At 39.0% G+C, this 21,790-nt stretch overlaps 1 protein-coding gene across 1 annotated transcript; it reads left to right on the top strand.

Annotated features, from left to right (window-relative positions):
* The first annotated feature begins 2,084 nt into the window (after positions 1–2,084).
* Positions 2,085–3,038, top strand: LOC131405387 (olfactory receptor 4F3/4F16/4F29-like). The gene has a single exon (XM_058540437.1). The coding sequence runs from the start codon at positions 2,085–2,087 to the stop codon at positions 3,036–3,038; it is 954 nt and encodes a 317-aa protein (XP_058396420.1).
* The last annotated feature ends 18,752 nt before the right edge of the window (positions 3,039–21,790 follow it).

Here is a 21,790-nt window from a genome sequence, read left to right as displayed (position 1 = left end):
GTTGATGGTGAGTGGAGAGCCAAAAGACAAATAAATTCACAGCTTATGTGTATAGCTGGTACAGGTTTATTGAGAAACTCTTCCAAGAGCCTTAGCACTTAAAAGACACCTGGAGATATAATACTATAATTCGTTTATAATTATAGAATTTCTGAAGAGTTGGTCCAGAAAGTCATGCAAATCATACCTCGTAAGCTACCTTTACTTAATGTAAACTTTGTCCTTCTTTTTTTGTCATTATACATGTATTTTCTTAATTTCTTTGTCCTTTTTAGATTTTCCTTTTAATCTTGTTGATTTCTTCTTTTCCTCGAATTCTTCTTCCCCTTTGTAATCCTTTATTTTCTATTTTTTTTCTGTCACTTGGGAACTATGCACAGTCTCTATCCATCTTCCTTAGTTATATAATTAGACATATTTCCATGTATTTTTTAATCATCCAAATACATCTTCTTCAATCTTTCATCAAATACTTATTTCCTAAAATATTTACACATCCCTATTATGTACCTGGTGTAATTCTAAGTTTTGAGATACACTGGATAACAAGACAGATGTGGTCCTTAATTTATGGGAGTTACAGTCTCATCAGGAAGGAGAACAAAGAATCAATGAATCACATTTGCGGTCAGTACTACAAAGAAATATAGCGTGTTTTGAGAGCAAATATACTAAATCTACACAAGATGGTTTTTATTTTGATCATTAAAAGAGTATGAATACTATAATCTCCTACTATTATGTAGAAGGAGATAATCATAATATATTATTGAAATATCTTTTAGACATCGAATTTTGATGCTCTCTGCTGGCCAATACCATTTTGTATTCTTATCCATTCACTTATCTCATGTGTTGACCACTATTATGGACAAGTGAAAGAAAGGGAAGTAAAATGAACATTTACTGAATATTTACATATTAATACCTACACGCGATAAAATGATTGAAGTTTTGTAATTGTGTATTCAGTGTGTAGGTCCACTTACTGCTTACTCAGTAAGGAAGGGAGGAAGCAGAAGTTAATATTGTTAACTAAAATTTCATAGATAAACTGAGGTTGAAGATTTAAGTAACTTGATCAATATCAACTTGTCAGTTGCTGAACCATATCTAAATAAAACTAAAATTACAAGATAATGTGATGAGTCTTTACATAGAGGTTTGAACAAAATGATTTTCACTGTACCATGATGCCCATCACAGTTTTAAGATTCTCAGATTATGTATTAAATACAGTGTTTCTCAAATTATCTTTGGTGAAGAACCAGTTTTTTTTTTTGCCGAATCCTTCATGGACTGATACTTTAGTAAAGACAAACTCATACACTTGGGTTTTGTTGTGATGTAAAATTGCTAGAGAAGTTTCTAAACACTAACTCTGAATTTCGGCATGCAACATGATGCAAACTGGTAACAGACAATTCATGGACCTGCACCTCTGTGTGGACCACTTTTTCATTGTCTCAGGGAATCCAAATATGAATAAGTCATAATCCCTGCCTTCAAGAAGCTTTCAGTCTACTTGGTGATGTAGAACTGTATTCAGTTTACTAAAATACAAGAGATAGTAAGATAAATGCTAGTACTATAAAGCAAGACTTCACAGATATGGTTAAAATTTAATAAATCTTGAAGATAAATATGTTCTAGAGGTGGGGAGTCAGGAGGAAGTGTTTGTTTGCCAGAATAAGGCTTGTAGTTTTGGAAGCGGATGGAACAGTTGAGAAGTGGTGGAATTTTGTGTCACTGGGGCCAGATCATATTAATTTTGAATCTAAAATCAAAAGGTTTGGGGTTGAATTCCTGTTACTCCTGTTGACCATCTTGTATCTCATGAACAGTATCATGGTGTGGGAGGAAGCAGAGGGTATTAACTTCAGAGACAGCTTGGTGGTAGAGAACAGCTCCACATGACAGCCACCCATTTCTCTGTGATCCCATTTCAGAGGCCATGAGCATGTTAGGTCAGTTTTAATGCTAAAGTAGAAACAGACTTTCATAACCTTGACCTTTCTTCTTCTAATTTGTTAACCTAATCACCATAATTTACATTTTCTCCTGTTATTCTCCTTCAGGTAGCGATGCCAATAAAGCCAATGGATGGAGCGAATCACTCTGTAGTTTCAGAGTTTGTGTTCCTGGGACTCACCAATTCCTGGGAGATCCAACTTCTCCTCTTTGTGTTCTCTTGCACGTTTTATGTGGCAAGCATGATAGGAAACTCCCTCATTATGCTCACTGTGACCTCTGACCCTCACTTACACTCCCCCATGTACTTTCTGTTGGCCAACCTCTCCTTCATTGACCTGGGAGTTTCTTCTGTCAGTTCTCCCAAGATGATTTATGACCTTTTCAGAAAGCGTAAAGTCATCTCCTATAGTGGCTGCATCACTCAAATCTTCTTCATCCATTTCGTTGGTGGTGTGGAGATGGTGCTGCTCATAGCCATGGCCTTTGACAGATATGTTGCTGTATGTAAGCCTCTCTACTATTTGACCATCATGAACCCAAGGTTGTGCATCTTCTTTTTAGTGGCTGCCTGGATGACTGGCTTTATCCATTCCATGGTTCAATTGTTTTTTGTGGTAAACTTACCTTTCTGTGGTCCTAATGTGTTGGACAGCTTTTACTGCGACCTTCCTAGGTTCATCAAACTTGCCTGCACAGACACTGACCGACTAGAGTCCATGGTCACAGCCAATAGTGGATTCATCTCTGTTGGCTCCTTCTTCATACTGATTGTTTCCTATGTTGTCATCATTCTCACTGTTCAGAAACACTATTCAGCTGGTTCATCCAAGGCTCTGTCCACACTGTCAGCTCACATCACTGTGGTAGTCCTGTTCTTTGGTCCTTTGATATTTGTCTATACATGGCCATCTATGTCTATACACCTGGATAAGTTTCTGGCCATCTTTTATGCAGTTCTCACTCCTTTCCTGAATCCTCTCATTTACACATTCAGAAATCAAGAAATGAAGGTGGCAATGAGGAAAGTGTGCAGACAGTTAGTGAATTACAGGAAGATCTCTTAAGCGAAGCCTGTATTGTGAAGACCCCTTGTTGATTATTGAAGTTCATTATTGATAATCAAACTCAGAGAGAAACTTTTCTTTGTCCTACTTTGTTTTGAATAGACACACTGATATTGAGTCTATTTTGTCTTTCATGTAGGAGGGAGGGACATTCACTTCTGAAAAGAGAGATGGAGTTACATATGAAGTATTTACAATCAAAGATTATAATAATCTTGAGCCCCCATTCCTAAGGAATAATATGTATATGAAGTAATTATTAAAAATACAAAAGAGAGCAGGCTTCTTTAAGGCCTTCAGAACAGGGAAAACTCTCCCCCTCTCTTATTACAGACATCTATCTCACAGACAGGAATTCAGCTCTCAATGTGGGATTTGCTAAGGGAGGATTGAACTGAATGTTCATATTGCTTACTGCAGTTTGCTCACACTCTTTCCCTCCTTTGGGTCTCTGCCAGGGCTGTGTAAGAGGGCAGAATTCTTGAGAGCACACACACAGAATCTTTCAGAACACACATACAGGAGCCCAATGAGTGCACATCTCTGGATAGAAGCGATATGAGCTGTTCTTGGAACACAAAGAACTGGGAAAACACCAGGATTTTTCTCCCCAATTACCATTGTGCTACTCAAACCCATTACATTTCCATCCTCTTTTTCCTCCTATTTTTTCCTTTTCATTTTTCATCAGCCACTTATGGTCTCTGGGCTAGGAAGGTGTTTTCCTCTTTTCTCTCTCCTTTTCCAGGCTTCCATCCTTCTTCTTCCGTTCCATCATTCGCTCCTCTTTTCCCACTTCCCTTCACTTGCTGCTCTGCCTACTTCTAATTTACCCTACTGCTGTCCATTTTATTCATTAATTTTCTTCTTTTTTTTCATTGAGGTATAATTGACATATTCTATTAGTTTCAGGTGTACGACAAAATTATTCAATAATCATAAATATTGCAAAATGATCACCACAATGTCTCGTTAACATCCATCACCATACATTACTGCTGTTCCTTTTAAATTGCTCTATTATAATTATTATAAATTGCTTCCTCCACAGGTTTCATGTCTTGAAGAACTTGTTTTTGCCACAAGAGCTCAGCTGTGGAGTGTGAGTGAGGGTAGAATAGCTAAATGGCAAGTGTAGAGTCACTTAGAGTAGTGGCTTTCACACTTTTTGACAGTGACCCACAGTAAGGAATACAAGACGCATTGCAGTGTATGCCCTGCCCATCCCCATAAAGAATAGAACCAAAGTTTCATGTAACAATATTTTTTATGAAAATGTTATTCTTTCCTTTCCTTTTCTCTTCTATTAAAAATGTCTGTGTACAACCCACTTTGTGAGCCACAGAATCTGTTTACTAAGAATATTACACCAAAGCTGGAGAATTACATGTACTACTTTTACTTAAGAGCGGAATGAATAAATCAAGATAAATTCATGTCATCTAACAGAGAAAACCAAATTTTAGCCTTGCTTTAATATCCTATTAGATAATAAAGCATTTCTGTTTGTTTAAATAACCTCATCAAAGCTGAGCTGTGCAAACTTTGCCAAAATTTTAACATATATCATTGCCTCTTTTCAAACTCATTATTTGAAGTTCTACATATCACCAAAGCAAATAGAATACGCATCCTGAAAACCATCTACAGTTTTCTATATCCATTCAGTTTTGTCTTTTTTTTTTTTGTTTTTTTTGGTGAGGAGATCAGCCCTGTGCTAACATCCGGCAATCTTCCTCTTTTTTTGCTGAGAAAGACTAGCTCTGGGCTAACATCCGTGCCCACCTTCCTCCAGTTTACATGAGACGCCACCACAGCATGGCTTGCCAAACAGTGCGTCAGTGCGCGCCCAGGATCCGAACTGGCAAACCCTGGGCCGCCGCAGCGGAGGGCATGCACGTAACTGCTTGCGCCACCAGGCCAGCCCCCAGTTTTGTCTTATACTACCTTCTTTCACACTCTGGAATAACATTTTATCTTAAGATAAATGTACCTTTTTTCCCTTTAATAAACAAAACCAGATCCTATTACTTGCATAGTCAGTAAATTTTTTGGTCATGTTACTTCTAGTACAGTCTCAGTCACCCCTGTTAATTATGATTTTAATCAACATAAATAATTTCTATTTCACTGAGAGTTCTTGACAGTAATTGAGAATTTCTGTCATATACAATCATTTTAGTAAACCAGCAAAGCTCATGAGCACACTACATATAACCCCCAACAGACACCCCCATCCTACTTACATCTTCCTATAGGCAGCAAATGTTATTCTTTGGTTTTTTTGAGGAAGATTGGCCCTGAGCTAACACCTGTTAGCAATCTTTCTCTTTTTCTTTTTTTTCCTCCCCAAAGCCCCAGTACATAGTTGTATATCCTAGTTGTATGTCCTTCTAGTTCTTCTATGTGGGATGCCACCTCAGCATGGTTTGATGAGCAGTGAGCAAGTCTGTGCCCAGGATCCGAACCAGTGAACCCTTTGCTGCTGAAGCAGAAAGCACCAACTTAACCGCCATGTCATGGGGCTGGCCCCTTCAAATGTTATTCTTAACGTAGGAAAAATGAACACTTTGACTACCTTGATCAAAAGATACAGATACTATATAAGGATGTAAGAAAGTCACACATACACACATTTGCACACACACACAGTGACCAGTGTTTCAATATTTAATCTTATTTTAAAATTATCCAAAGAACGTCCACTAATTACTGTACTTAACACTAAACCAAGGTCTTAAAATTGCTAAGGATATTAGACATTATGTTTAAGTGGATACACTACAGAACTGTCAGAAGTATAACTCAAGTTGATTGAACACATAATGTTACATTTTTTCTAATTTTCATTGCTTGTTTTATACACTATACTGGTAAGGTCAGGGAGAAGACACAGCTGTTTCATAAAAAAATTATCATATCAGTCTGAATTATCCAAGAATTTATTTTGATTATGTGAATTTAGATTCTCACATAAAAATGCCTTAGAGCTAGTCATTTCTATGAGAAATCTTTGCCTGAATATTTAGCACTTAAAATAGTAGAAGTTCAGTTTTTAAAGTTTTTTTTTGGAGTATATTAGACTCATGTCAGCATTTATTAGTCTCTATAAACCAAGTCTTACAGAGCCTCTTTGTTTTTGGGCACTTTGTATAAAAGTTGTTAATGTCTCCTTGAGGTAGGAAAATATTTCACATTCACACAATGAGAGTAAAAGTTTTCTTAATTACAGAAACACAACCACACATAAAGTTGTGAGGTTCAGTTTTACAACCTCAGTTACAGATCAAAAGTAGAGTCAGATTTACCAATATCAAAAGTGGAGACACGAGGGGGCCGGCCCAGTGGCATAGTGGATAAATGTGCGTGCTCTGCTGTGGCGGGCTGGGGTTTGGATCCTGGCGCACCCACGCACCGCTTATCAAGCCATGCTGTGGCGGCATCCCATATAAAGTGGAGGAAGATGGGCACGGATGTTAGCCTAGGGCCGGTCTTCCTCAGCGAAAAGAGGAGGATTGGCATCGGATGTTAGCTCAGGGCTGATCTTCCTTACACACACACACACACACTAAAGTGGAGACACAAGACATTTGTTGAAGATGGTGGCCTAGGTGGACCCTGAACTCACCTTCTTCCATGGACACAACATATCTACAACTACTCTTGGAACAATTACCCCTGAGAGAGAACTGAAAACTGGAGAGGGGGAACCCTTGCAACAAATGACAGTCCTGATTGAGGTGGAAGAGGCAGAAATTTCCTTCTGGAGAGGAAAAAAAAAACCCCATCTTCACAACTTGCCATGCTTCACATCTGCCCTGGAGCACTCCAAAGGTACACAGCCTTCCCTGGAGGAGGAGGGGACCCGCGCCAGAGAGCCTTGCCCCTATAAGCATTTTTTGGACCCAGCACAGCTGAGATGAGTGTCATAATATCTGGCTTTCTGGCTACTTACAATAAGAGGGAATATCCCCAGAAAAGCTGGGATATAAGGAAATTAAAGCCGGCTCTTAAAGGGCCCGTGCACAAATTCACCCGTTTTGGAAAGCAACCTAAAATCACCAGAAAGAAAGGTACACAGTTCTTTGGTGAAAAAAGACTCACCTGATAGGCTCTAGGTGCATCTCAGTGAGAGGTGACACCTCTCCAGGGACTGAGACATTGGTAGTAGCCATTGTTGTGACCTGGAGCAGGTATGCTGACAAAGACACTGGCAGACACCATTGGAGTTCTTCCCTTGGCCTGCTAGCCCAGGGTCTGCCCCACCCACTGGAGCACGGATTTAATCCAGTTTAGCCAAGGCAAGCAGCCTGCTCTAGGGACTGGCCCCACCCAAGAACAAGCCCTCGGGCAACTTGTGGGCCTGTATAGGCTAGGTGTCTGGATTCTCTGCAGCCTGGCGAGTGGGTCCATGTCTGTGGGGCAGGTCATGTGTAAGGAGTGGGTGGAGTGTGTGGGGCTTAGGTGAAGTATGTGGTGCCTCTGTTGTGAGGCGAGTGGGTCCATTTCAGAGGGTTGGGGCATGCACACGGGGCAGGACTGTGTGGACAGTGTGTATGGCCCCGTGGGCGGTGGGGCTTGTCAGCTGCATGAGACTTGTGCTTCTCACACAGCCACATAGGGGATTGGCCCCACCTTCCAAAGCCTGAAACAATTGAGTGGTCCTAGAACCAGCCCCACCCAGCTGTAATCCTCAGAGAGCTGACAAGAGCCTTGTAGGCTGGAGGTCTATAGCAATTGTAAGCCCCTGAGCCTAACAACCAGCCACACTGGGGACCTAATCACTTAACAGAAAAACTGCAGCAGGAATGTACTATTAGACCTTGCAGCCAACTGTGCTGGGGCTCCTCCACAACCAATAGAGACTGAAAGGTCCACAACAACCACATGCAGCTGAACATTACAACCAGCCAGCCTGGGGTACAGCTCAGCCTCCCTGGGCACCTACAACAAGAGCCACAACAGAAGGACACATGTAGCCCACATGAGAGCCACTCCTGGAACATTTGGAGCTGGTGATGAGAGGAAGCACACTGCTGGGCCTCATAAGGCATGACTTACATCAGGCCACCTCTCCAAGATTAGGAGACATAGCTGACCTACCTAATACACAGATACAAGCACAGAGAAAGAGGCAAAATGAAGAGGCAAAAGAATATGTTCCAAGTAAGAGAACAGGACAAAAACCCCAGAAAAAGAACTAAATGAAACAGAAATGAGCAATCTACCTGACAAAGAGTTCAAGCAAAGAGTCATAATGATGCTCACTGATCTTTGGAGAAGAAGGGATGAACTCAGTGAGAATGTCAAGAAAGAAACAGAAAATATAAAAAAGAACCAATCAGAAATGAAAAATACAATAATGGAAATGAAAAATTCACTAGAGTGACTCAAAAGCAGAGTAGATGATCCAGAAGAATGGATCAGCGAGCTGGATGAAAGACTAGAGGAAATCACCCAAGGTGAACAGATAAAATAAATAAGAATTAAAAAGAGTGAGGACAGTCAAAGGGACCTCTGGGACAACATCAAGTTCACTAACATCCATGTCATATGCGTCCAGAGGGAGAAGAGAAAGACAAAGGGGCAGAGAATCTATTTGAAGAAATAATAGCTGAAAACTTTCCTAACCTAAAGAAAGAAACAGATATCCAGGTACAGGAAGCACAGAGAGCACCAAAAAAGATAAATCCAAAGAGGCCCACACCAAAAAAACATCATAATTAAAATATCCAGAATTAAATATAGAAGCTGCTGCATTTTAAGACATTTAAGAAGTTTAAAATAAATGGTCAGTATGCATAATGCTCAACTTAACTATTAGTTAGGGAAATCCAAATTAAAACCAGTCTCTAGGCTGAAAATGCTGAGTGGAAAAGACATTGTTTTTAAGACCTGGGTTGGAAATTTCCTCAACTTTGTGGCATAGTGAGAGATTCTGTTCTTGGAACTTGGAAAAAAGTCCAGATGATGTGGCAGGTAGGGTGTAGGTTGATTGGTAAGACATTGATGATGTCTTTCTGGGTGAGTCCTAGAATGTGAGTCCTAGAATGATACACCCCGTGTTCCTCTGTTATGGTAGCGCCACTTCTTACTGGTCATAAGTCCACCAACCCAGCAGAAAAGAAGGCATCAATAAACTGTGTCCATTTGGTAATGTAATTTATCCTTTGCTCTAATCAATAAATATCTCATATGAGTAAACATCCGAATGTATTCTTTCAAATAAACAGTTGTGATCATGAGACTTCCATATAGGACCATTTAGCAGTACATATTAAAAGTGAAACTGTGTATACAATATTTCAGTGCTGCTATTCAGTTGTCTTCTCCACTATGCAAGTTTTATACATGCTTTTTATGACAGATCATAATATTATTCTAAAAGTAAGAGCTCTGAATTCTGTGGTCATTTGACTCCATCATGATTTGGATATTGGTCCAGGTAGGTGAAATGGATGGAAACTGTCTTTTATGGAGAAATAGAGGAAGGAGAGACAATTCTGATCAAACCAGAAATGAATCAATTATGTAATTCAATAGAGGATTTGAAGCAGAAAAACTGACAGCCAAAATATAGAAGACAGCAGGATGAGTGGAATCAAATCATGACTTCATGTGCCATATTGAAGAAGTTATTCTAGTGACACTTGCACAGATGACTTGAGTGTTGGTCTCCAGGCAAAGAATTAAATAGGAGCAGAAGAATTGAGTCCAATGGGAGTAAAATGTGAAGAATTTTGGACAGTGCTGAAGAAAGTAGCTTCGATATATTACGGTTTCCTGGGCCACAGACTGGATGCAGAGTTTGGACCATCCCAGCAAAAGAACCATGGTGCAGTGAAAATAACCTGGATTGTCTAGAAGCTAAGGGTAAAACATATTATTTCTAGATTTGCCACTGACTTGTTCCTCAGTTTGAGCAAAGCTATTTATCCTCTCTGTACCTTTGTTTCCTTAACTCCAAAAGAAAAGGATTTTATAGTCACTAAGTAAGTTTCATTCAGGTTCTAGTAACAAAAGCCTTCTATAAGGTTGCTGCATTGACAGCAGTAAAAACAATCATTTTGGGAGCATGCATCTCCAGTGCTCATTCCTGTACATCTTTCTACTAGTCTGAAGAGTGTCCCAAGATCTTTCTACCCACCTCAGGAAGAACAAACTAGTGGAGAAACTTCTAGGATGATCAGATTGAGATATTTCTCTGCAAATTTCATTATTTCCGAGTAACTCCAAGTTAAACCCATCATTTGTGAGTAACTCCAGACTAGGGTTAAGAAGTAGAGGATTACAAATTTTTATCTAAATTACCCCCCAAATCGATCTTTTGCTGTATCTCCTCATCCACTAAAACTGAATTGTAATATCATTCTGTAGACTCAGCCTATATAAGACACTTAAAGACAAAAGTCATGGCTACTTTAACTCATCATTTACAAACGGTTTACTCTCTCCATATATTTTTAAACCACTTTATTGTGGTATGAATGACATACAAAAAACTAAACTTATTTAATATACACAGCTTGATGAATTTGGAGTTAGGTATACATTCATGAAACTGTCACCACAATCTATGCTGTAAACATATCCATCACTTACAAAGTTTCCTCCCTCCCTCTTTATTTTTATTGTTATTACTTTTCGTGATAGAAACACTTAACATAAGATCTATCCTCTTAGCAAATTTTTAAATGTACAATATAGTACTGATAGGCTTTTATTTCTAGGATTTATCATCTTGTATACCTGAAACTTTTTACCCTTTCACTAATAACTTCCCATTCCCTCCTCCCCCCCAGCATCCAGAAATCTCCATTCTACTGTCTGTTTCTATGAATTTGACTATTTTAGATACCTCATATGAGAGAAATTAAGCAGTATTTGTCTTTCTGTAACTGGCTTATTTTACTTGGCACAGTGTACTCAAGGTTCATCCATGTTGTCACGTATGACAGGATTTCCTTTCTTTTTTAAGGCTGAATAATATTCTATTGTGCGTGTATGTGTGTATATACATATATATTACATTTTCTTTATCCATTCATCTGTTGATGGATATTTAGGTTATTTCCTTATCTTGACTATTGTGAATAATGCTGCAAAGAATATGGGTGTGCATATATCTCTTTGAGATCTTGATTACAATTCTCTTGAATATATACCATGAAGTGGGACTGCTGGATCATATGGTAATTCTAAAGTGTTTCTATCCGTTAACAGTGAACTGTCCAATATAGAAATTAAGAAAACAGTCACAGTTAGAATCAAAAAGAATAAAATACTTAGAGATAAATTTAACCAAAGAGGTAAAAGACTTGGAGGAAAACTACAAATTAATTATGAAAGAAATTAAAGCAGATGCAAATAAATGGAAACACATCCCATGATAATGGATTGGAAGACTTAATATTGCTAAATTGTCCATATTACTCAACATGATCCACAGATTCAATGCAATCTCTACCAAAATTTCAATGATAATTTTTACAGAAATAGAAAAAACAATCCTAAAATTCATATGGAACCACAAATGACCTTGATAGCCAAAGCAATATCAAGATAGAAGAATAAAGCCAAAAGCATCATATTTCCTGATAACAAAACATCCTACAAATCTGCAGTGGTTAAAACGGTGTGGTACTGGTGTAGAGACAGACATATAGACCAAATGAACAGACTCTAGAGCCCAGTAATAAACCTACACAGTCAACTGATCTTTGACGAGGGTGTCAAGAATACACAATGGGGAAATGATAGTCTCTTCAACAAATGGTGTTGAGAAAACTGGACATCCACATGAAAAACAATGAAATTAAATCCTTACCTTACACCATATACAAAAATCAACTCAAAATGGATTAAAGACTTCAAAGTAAGAGCTGGAGCTTTAAAATTTATAGAAGAAGCATGGGAGAAAAGACTCATGTCACTGGGTTTGGCATTGATTTCTCTGATATGACACCAAAAGCATATGCAACACAAGCAAAATTAGAAAAGTGGAACTACATCAAACTAAAAATCTTCTGAACAGTAAAAAAAAAAAATCACAGAGTCAAAAGACAAGCTATAGAATTGGAGAAAATATTTACAAATGACATATCTGATAAAGGATTAATATCCAAAATAAATAAGGAACTCAAACAACTCAAAAGCAAAAAGCAACCCAGTTAAAAAATGGGCAAAGGATTTGAACAGACATTTGAATAGACATCGAAAGAAGACATACAAATGGACAATAGGTATATGAAAAGATGATCAATATAACTAATTATCAGGAAAATGCAAATCAAAAACAAAATGAAATATCACCTCAGATCTTTTGGGAAGGCTATTAGCAAAATAAAAGATAACAAATGTTGGTGAAGACGTGGAATGTAAAATGGTACAGCTGTTATGGAAAACAGTATGGTTTCTTCCTTTTCTGGAGGAAACATAGTCTATATCCAGGAATACCGCTCTAAGCCATATACCAGATGACATGAAAGTCTGTCAGCTTTGAGTGGAGCCCAGATCTGGAAAAGGTTCTTTTGCAGCAGTTCCAGTCTCTGGGCAAAGGACCCTACTGCCTGGGCCATACTACCTGGACTACCACGGAATTAGAAAAATTGTTAGTGAGAAGACAAAAGATGTGAAGTTCATAGCAAGTGTCAACAGGATAATCAAACTGCAAATTGCTATGGTCCTACAGCAACCATTTTCCTAAAATTCACAAACAGACATGGCATCCCACAAACATCATAGAATACCAAGGATCTACATTAAAGAAAAGGAGGTGTAGGAGTTGGCATATGACATTGGATCTACTGTCTCCATTCTACAGTACCACCCAGAATCTGCTGGCATAAAAGAGCAATGAAATGGCTTACTGCATTTGCAGCTGAACCACTAGCTTGGAGATTATATTTTGAGAATGTGGTGGTATTCTCTAGAATACTATATATATATACAATAAATAATTTTTATTTGGTGCTGTGTCCCCATTAAGTAGCATACATACAGGAACCAGAGTACAGTTGGGAAATTTGAGCTTCCCATCCTTGGAACCCTGGGCACTATGGGTTTAGAAGTCATGGTTTCAAAAACAAAAGGAAACATTTCCATCAGGGACACAGTAAAAGTTCCATTAAATTTTTGTCTATGGAAAAATTCAGGAAATTTTCCTTGTCCCAGGAAATTCAGGCTTCTTGCACCAAGAACATACAGGGAAGAAAAGGATTCACCACCCTGGTTGGGGTAATTGATCATTAAGAAGAAGAGTAAGGCTAATGTTACAGAGTGAGATTAGGGAGGATGCAGTCTGGCACCAGTTGATCCATATAGGGGACTTTTAGAATTCCTGTAACCAATTTTGGTGGTAAACAGACAAATTCAACAGCCATGGCTTGAGAAGAGCATAGTAAACAGGTGCTTGGAGTGTGCATCAGGACTTAGGTCACCTTATCAGCTGAGTCATCTAGGTCAGAAGAATTGACAACTAAGGAATCTAGACTATATAGTGGATGAGGGACATAAGTACCAGTTCTGGTCTCACTACTCACTTCAGGAGCAAGTTTTGTAATTCATTCCATTAACTGATTAACTGATTAACATCTTCTGATAAGATGCCCACAGAATAAGAGGTTCACCAAAGTCCTGAAGGAGCTGATCCTAGAACCTAAATAAATCAAGAAGATACAAGTGTTAGGGGTGGATGTCACATGAGCTATGCTCTGCCACCCAAATCCCCTCTTTAGGATAGAAAAATTTATACCTCCAGCTGTTGGGAGTTGTTGTCTGACATCTCTCATCATTCTGCTCTCTTTGGAATGTCTTTGGCTCAAGACAGCCAAAGTACCCAAAGCCATGCCCTCTTTCTGTGTTATTTTGCATCTAATGACTGATTAACAGTTAATTTGGGACAATTCTGAAAGGTCATGCCAGGTTCAGAGCTCCTTGAAAGGTTGACTGAGGCCTTATTGTAACTGTACTGTTGTCTAACTTCTGCCTTTGGCACATCCTGCTTAATTTCCTACCTCCAAATAGAATTGATCCTGATAGCACTCTCTAACAAACTTCCCATACGCTTATCTTCATCTCAGAATCTGCTTCTCTGGGAACCCAACTTGTTTTTTTTTTTTTTTTTGAGGAAGATTAGCCCTGAGCTGGCATCTGTTGCCAATCCTCCTCTTTTCTTGCTGAGGAAGACTGGCCCTGGGCTAACATCCGTGCCCATCTTCCTCTACTTTATGTGGGATGGTGCCACAGCATGGCTTGGTGAGTGGTGCGTAGGTCCACCCCAGGGATATGAACCAGCAAACCCCAGTCAGCCAAAGCGGAGCAGGTGAACCTAACCATTACGCCACAGGGCCGACCCCTGGGAACCCAACTTTTGACACAATTTTCCTGATCCTTCTCACATTATTGTCAGAGAGAGTACTTGAAGGTTTTGGTATCATAATATGTTGGTCCGTTACTCTAATGACATTATGCTAATCAGACCTTGTGAGCTAGAAGTAGTAAGACATGTGTGTCAGATGATGAGATGGATCTGTCAAAATTTTTGGGACCTTCCACATTAGTGATATCTCCATTTGGTCGGGAACGTGTCATGATATTTCTGTTAAAGTTGCTGCACATTGCAATACCCAGCAAAGAAAGAAGAACAATCCTTGCTGAATTTCTTTGTATTTTGGAGGCAACATATACCACACTTGACTGTGTTGCTTCAAACTATTTATTGGGAAATGTATAAGACTGCCAGTTTTGAGGTAGTTCTGGTGCAAGAAAAGCCTCTGTAGACAATCTGGAAGGCAAAAGTAGCCTATATGAGCAGGAGGCTCAGACTCCCATGGTCTCCTATTCTTTCACTGCATCTTTCTTCCCACATGGATTATTCTCTATAACCAATTAACAATAGAGGAGAAAACATGAGCTTGGTTTATGAATGGATGTACGTGTTATGCTGGCACTACCTGGAAGTGAATGACCACTGTATCAAACCCTACCCAGAAACTGCCCCGAGGATTGTGGGAAAGGAAAACCCTTCTAATGGGAAGAACCTCAGGGAATACTTTTAGTTGTACACTTCCCTTAGAGGGAAAGATGGCCTGTGGTACAGATCTTACTGATTTGTGGGCAGGCCTAATGGTTCATTTGTTTGTTTAAGGCCTAAGAAAGAACAAGTGTATAAATTTTTTGAGATGGAGTCTAGGGAGAGTTATGTGGATGGACTGTTCAGAAAGGGCACAGAGAATACCCATGTAAAAGCCTATTAGAGGTTATTCACTGTACAGGAACAAGATGTCTTGCCTCTGTGATATAAATCAGCCTCTTTCCCCAGCTTTCCTCGTATGGCTTCATTGGTACCATGTACTAATTAAGTGCCTAATTCGTTCTTTTTATTTTATTTTATTTTTTAAAAATTTTTTGTTTATTGCAGTAACATTGGTTTATAACACTGTATAAATTTCAGGTGTACATCATTATTCTTCTATTTCTGCATAGATTACATCATGTTCACCACCCAAATACTAATTACAACCCATCACCACACACATGTGCCAAATTATCCCTTTGCCCTCCCCCCTCCCCACTTCCCCTCTGGTAACCATCAATCCAATCTTTGTCTCTATGTGTTTGTTTATTGTTGTTATTATCTACTATTTAATGGAGGAAATCATATGGTTTTTGACCTTCTCCCTCTGACTTATTTCACTTTGCATTATACCCTCAGTGTCCATCCATGTTGTCACAAATACCTGGATTTCATCGTTTCTTATGGCTGAGTAGTATTCCGTTGTGTATATATACCACAGCTTCTTTATCCATTTGTCCTTTGATGGGCACTTAGGTTGCTTCTAAGTCTTGGCTACTGTGAATAACGCTGCAATGAACACAGGGGTGCATGTATCTTTACCTATTGGTGTTTTCAAGTTCTTTGGATAAATACCCAGCAGTGGAAACTGGATCATATGGTGGTTCTATCCTTGATTTTTTGAGGAATCTCCATACTGTTTTCCATAGTGGCTGCACCAGTTTGCACTCCCACCAGCAGTGTATGAGAGTTCCCTTCTCTCCACATCTTCTCCAACACATGTTGTTTCCTGTCTTGTTAATTATAGCCATTCTGACGGGCGTGAGGTGATATTTCATTGCAGTTTTGATTTGCATTTCCCTGATAGTTAATGATTTTGAACATCTTTTCATGTGTCTGTTGGCCATCTGTATATCTTCTTTGGAGAAATGTCTGTTCAGGTCTTTTGCCCATTTTTTAATTGGCTTGTTAGTTTTTTTGTTGTTGAGATGCATGAGTTCTTTATATATTTTGGGGATTACGCCCTTATCAGATGTATGGTTTGCAAATATCTTCTCCCAATTGTTAGGTTGTCTTTTCGTTTTGTTGATGGTTTCCTTTGCTGTGCAGAAGCTTTTTAGTTTGATGTGCTCCCATTTGTTTATTTTTTCTATTGTTTCTCTTGCCTGGTCAGACATGGTGCTTGAAAAAATGTTGCTAAGACCAATGTCGAAGAGCGTACTGCCTATGTTTTCTTCTAGAAGTTTCATAGTTTCAGGTCTTACATTCAAGTCGTTAATCCATTTGGAGTTAATTTTTGTGTATGGTGTAAGGTAAGGGTCTACTTTCATTTTTTTGCATGTGGCTATCCAGTTTTCCCAACACCATTTGTTGAAGAGACTTTCTTTTCTCCATTGTATGTTCTTGGCTCCTTTGTCAAAGATTAGCTGTCCATAGATGTGTGGGTTTATTTCTGGGCTTTCGATTCTATTCCATTGATCTGTGTGTCTGCTTTTGTGCCAGTACCATGCTGTTTTGGTTATGATAGCTTTGTAGTATATTTTGAAATCAGGGAGTGTGATATCTCCAGCTTTGTTCTTTTTTCTCAGGATTCCTTTAGCTATTCGGGGTCTTTTGTTGTTCCATATAAATTTTAGGATTCTTTGTTCTATTTCTGTGAAAAATGTTGTTGGAACTTTGATAGGGATTGCACTGAATCTATAGATGGCTTTAGGAAGTATGGACATCTTAACTATGTTAATTCTTCCAATCCAAGAGCACGGAATATCTTTCCATTTCTTTGTGTCTTCTTCAATTTCTTTCAGCAGTGTTTTATAGTTTTCCGTGTACAGCTCTTTCACCCCTTCTTGAAGTTTATTCCTCGGTATTTTATTCTTTTTGTTGCAATTGTAAATGGGATGGTATTCTTAATTTCTCTTTCTGCTACCTCGTTGTTAGTGTATAGAAATGCAACTGCTTTTTGTGTGTTGATTTTGTATCCTGCAACTTTACCATATTCATTTATTACTTCTAAAAGTTTTCTGGTGGATTCTTTAGGGTTTTCTATAGATAAAATCATGTCATCTGCAAATAGTGACAGTTTCACTTCTTCCTTTCCAATTTGGATCCCTTTTATTTCTTTCTCTTGCCTGATTGCTCTGGCTAGGACTTCCAGTACTATGTTAAATAGGAGTGGTGACAGTGGGCATCCTTGTCTGCTTCCTGTTCTTAGAGGGATAGCTTTCAGTTTTTCACCATTGAGGATGATATTAGCTGTGGGTTTCTCATATATGGTCTTTATTATGTTGAGGTACTTTCCTTCTACACCCGTTTTATTAAGAGTTTTTATCATAAATGGATGCTGTATCTTGTCAAATGCTTTCTCTGCATCTATTGAGATGATCATGTGATTTTTATTCTTCATTTTATTAATGTGGTGTATCACGTTGATTGATTTGCGAATGTTAAACCATCCCTGTATCCCTGGAATAACTCCCACTTGATCATGGTGTATAGTCTTTTTAACGTATTGTTGTATGCGATTTGCTAGTATTTTGTTGAGGATTTTTGTATCGATGTTCATCAGTGATATTGGCCTGTGGTTTTCTTTTTTGGTGTTGTCCTTGTCTGGTTTTGGTATCAGGGTAATGTCGGCTTCATAGAATGAGTTAGGGAGCTTCCTCCCCTCCTCAATTTTTTGGAAGTGTTTGAGAAGCACAGGTATTAAGTCTACTTTGAATGTTTGGTAGAATTCATCAGGGAAGCCGTCTGGTCCTGGACTTTTATTTTTGGGGAGGTTTTTGATTACTGTTTCGATCTCCTTACTGGTGATTGGTCTATTCAAATTCTCTACTTCTTCTAGATCCAGTTTTGGAAGGTTGTATGACTCTAAGAATTTATCCATTTCTTCCAGATTGTCGAATTGGTTGGCATATAGCTTGTCATAGTATTCTCTTATAATCTTTTGTATTTCTGAGGTGTCTGTTGTAATTTCTCCTCTTTCATTTCTGATTTTACTTATTTGTGCCTTCTCTCTTTTTTTCTTGGTGAGTCTAGCTAAAGGTTTGTCAATTTTGTTGATCTTTTCAAAGAACCAGCTCTTGGTTTTATTAATTTTTTCTATTGTTTTTTGGTCTCTATTTCATTTAATTCTGCTCTGATTTTTATTATTTCCCTTCTTCTACCGATTTTGGGCTTGGTTTGTTCTTCTTTTTCCAGTTCCCTTAGGTGCATTGTTAGATTGTTTATTTGAGATTTTTCTTGTTTGTTGAGATAGGCCTGTATTGCTATAAACTTCCCTCTTAGAACCACTTTTGCTGTATCCCATAAATTCTGGCATGTCGTATTTTCATTTTCATCTGTCTCTAGGTATTTTTTGATTTCTTCGTTGACCCCGTCGTTGTTCAGTAGCATTTTGTTTAATGTCCACGTATTTGTGGCTTTTCTAATTTTCTTCCTATAGTTGATTTCTAGTTTCATACCGTTGTGGTCAGAAAAGATGCTTGGTATTATTTCAATCTTCTTAAATTTATGGAGACTTGTTTTGTGGCCTAATATGTGAACAATCCTGGAGAATGTTCCATGTGCATTTGAAAAGAACGTGTATTCTTCAGTTTTCGGATGGAATGCTCTGTATATATCTACTAGGTCCATCTGTTCTAGCGTATCGTTTAAGGCCAATGTTTCCTTATTGATCTTCTGTTTGGATGATCTATCCGTTGGTATAAGTGGAGTGTTAAAGTCCCCTACTATTATTGTGTTACTGTCTATTTCTCTTTTTATGTCTGTTAATAATTGCTTTATACATTTAGGTGCACCTACATTGGGTGCGTAGATACTTACAAGTGTTATATCCTCTTGTTGGATTGTTCCCTTGATCATTATGTAATGCCCTTCTTTGTCTCTTTTTACAGTTTTTGTTTTAAAGTCTATTTTGTCTGATATGAGTACTGCTACCCCAGCTTTCTTTTCATTGCCATTTGCATGGAGTATCTTTTCCCACCCCTTCACTTTCAGTTTGTGAGTGTCTTTAGGTCTGAAGTGTGTCTCTTGTATGCAGCATATATATGGGTCTTGTTTTTTTATCCAATCAGCCACCCTATGCCTTTTAATTGGAGCATTTAGTCCATTGACATTTAAAGTAGCTATTGATAAGTATGTACTTACTGCCATTTTTTAACTTTTGTTTTCTCAGTGTTTTAGTAGTCCTTCTCTGTTCCTTTCTTCTTCTATACAGAATTGATGGTCTCTTTAGTTTGACCTCTGTCTGAAAGCTCTACTCTTTAACTTACCTCCTCCCTCATTTTATGTTTTTGATATCATATCTAACCTCTTTTTTGTGTATTTGTATCCATTACCATCTTATCATGGAAATAGATAATTTTTCCCATTTGTGGTCTTCTCTTTTCCCCTTAACTCAGTCCCTTTAACATTTCTTGTAGCACAGGTTTCTTGGTGACAAACTCCTTTAATTTTTGCTTGTCTGGGAAATTTTTGATCTCTCCTTCCATTTTGAATGATAACAATGCTGGGTAGAGTATTCTTGGCTGTAAGTTTTTTCCTTTTACTACTTTAAATATTCATGCCATTCTCTTCTAGCCTGTAAGGTTTCTGCTGAGAAGTCAGCTGATAGCCTTATGGGGTTGCCTTTGTATGTAACTTGACTTTCTCTTGCGGCTTTTAGGATTCTCTCTTTATCTTTAATTCTGGACATTTTGATTATGATGTGTCTTGGTGTGGGCCTCTTTGGGTTTATCTTGTTTGGGGCTCTCTGTGCTTCCTGTACCTGGATGTCTGTTTCCTTCCTTAGGTTAGGGAAGTTTTCATCTAGTATTTCTTGAAATAGATTCTCTGCCCCTTTGTCTCGCTTTGCTCCTTCCGGGACACCTATAACATAGATGTTAGTGCACTTGATGTTGTCCCAGAGGTCCCTTAGACTGTCTTCACTCTTTTTAATTCTTTTCTCTTTTACCTATTCAGCTTGGGTAATTTCTTCTAGTCTTTCTTCCAGCTCACAGACCCGTTCTTCTGTATCCTCTACTCTGCTTTTGAGTCCCTCTAGCGAATTTTTCATTTCCAGTATTGTATTCTTCATTTCTGTTTGGTTCTTTTTTATATCTTCCATTTCTTTGTTGACATTCTCACTGAGTTCATCTATTCTTCTCCCCAGATCAGTGAGTATCCTTAACACTCTTTGTTTGAACTCTCTGTCAGGTAGGTTTCTCATTTCTGTTCACTTAGTTCCTTTTCTGGGGTTTTGTCCTGTTCCCTTACTTGGAATGTATTCCTTTGCCTCCTCATTTTGCCTCTTTCCCTGTGCTTGTCTCTACGTATTAGGTAGGTCAGCTATGTGTCCTGGTCTTGGATAGGTGGCCTTATGTAAATGACGGCTTAGGAGGCCTGCCGTGTGCTTCCCTCAGTTCTCAATGTTCCAGGGGTGACCCCTATGTGGGCTACGTGTGTCCTTCTGTTGTGGCCTGTTTGCTCTCCCTTATGCGCCCAGGTAGGCCGAGTTATATTCCTGGTCAGCTGTTGTAATGCTCAGCTGTTTTAGTTGTTGTGGGCCCTTCAGTCTCTTTATCAGGTATGGGGAGCCCCAGCACAGTTGGCTGCAAGTTCTAATACCACATTTGTGTTGCAGTCTTTCTTTTAAGTGAGTAGGCCCCCAGCGTGGCAGGTTGTTAGACTCTGGGCCTTACAATTGCTATACGCCTCCAGCCTTTAGGTCTCTTGTCAGCTCTCTGAGGATTGCAGCTGTGTGGGGCTGGCCTCAGGCACGGGAGCACCCAATTGTTTCAGGCTTTAGAAGGTGGGGGCAAACCCCCTATGTGGGTGTTTGAGAAGCACAAGTCTTCTGCAGCTGACAAGCCCTGCCCCCCACAGGTCCACACACACAGTCAAACAGTCCTCCCCCCTGTGTGCTCCCCGACCTCCCGAAGCGGACCCAGTCTCTCCACGGTGGGAGCCCCACACACTCTACCACTGCCCCACACTCTCCACCCGCTCCTTGTGCATGCCCTGCCCCACTGAAGTCAGCTCAGTTGCCTGGCTGCAGAGAATCCAGTCACCAATCTATGCAGGCCCACAAGTTGCCTGAGGGCCTGCTGTTGGGTGGGGCCAGTCTCTAGGGTGGGGTGCCTGCCCTGGCTGAGCAGAATTAAATCAGTACTCTATTACTTCTAAAAGTTTTCTGGTGGATTCTTTAGGGTTTTCTATATATAAAATCATGTCATCTGCAAATAGTGACAGTTTCACTTCTTCCTTTCCAATTTGGATCCCTTTTATTTCTTTCTCTTGCCTGATTCCTCTGGCTAGGCCTTCCAGTACTATGTTAAATAGGAGTGGTGACAGTGGGTATCCTTGTCTGGTTCCTGTTCTTAGAGGGATAGCTTTCAGTTTCTCACCATTGAGGTTATTCCTTTCCTTCATTAAGTAGTAGATAATAACAACAATAAACAAACACATAGGGACAGAGATT

Source organism: Diceros bicornis, chromosome 5 (genome assembly GCF_020826845.1).
Source record: "Diceros bicornis minor isolate mBicDic1 chromosome 5, mDicBic1.mat.cur, whole genome shotgun sequence".
NCBI classification, from domain to species: Eukaryota; Metazoa; Chordata; class Mammalia; order Perissodactyla; family Rhinocerotidae; genus Diceros; species Diceros bicornis.
The sequence above is the reverse complement of the archived record's forward strand: the minus strand, read 5'-3'. Positions and strand labels throughout refer to the sequence as shown.

Bases quoted from the DNA above. Each gene is read 5' to 3' on its own strand.
- LOC131405387 (XM_058540437.1), top strand. From the start codon at position 2,085: ATGCCAATAAAGCCAATGGATGGAGCGAATCACTCTGTAGTTTCAGAG.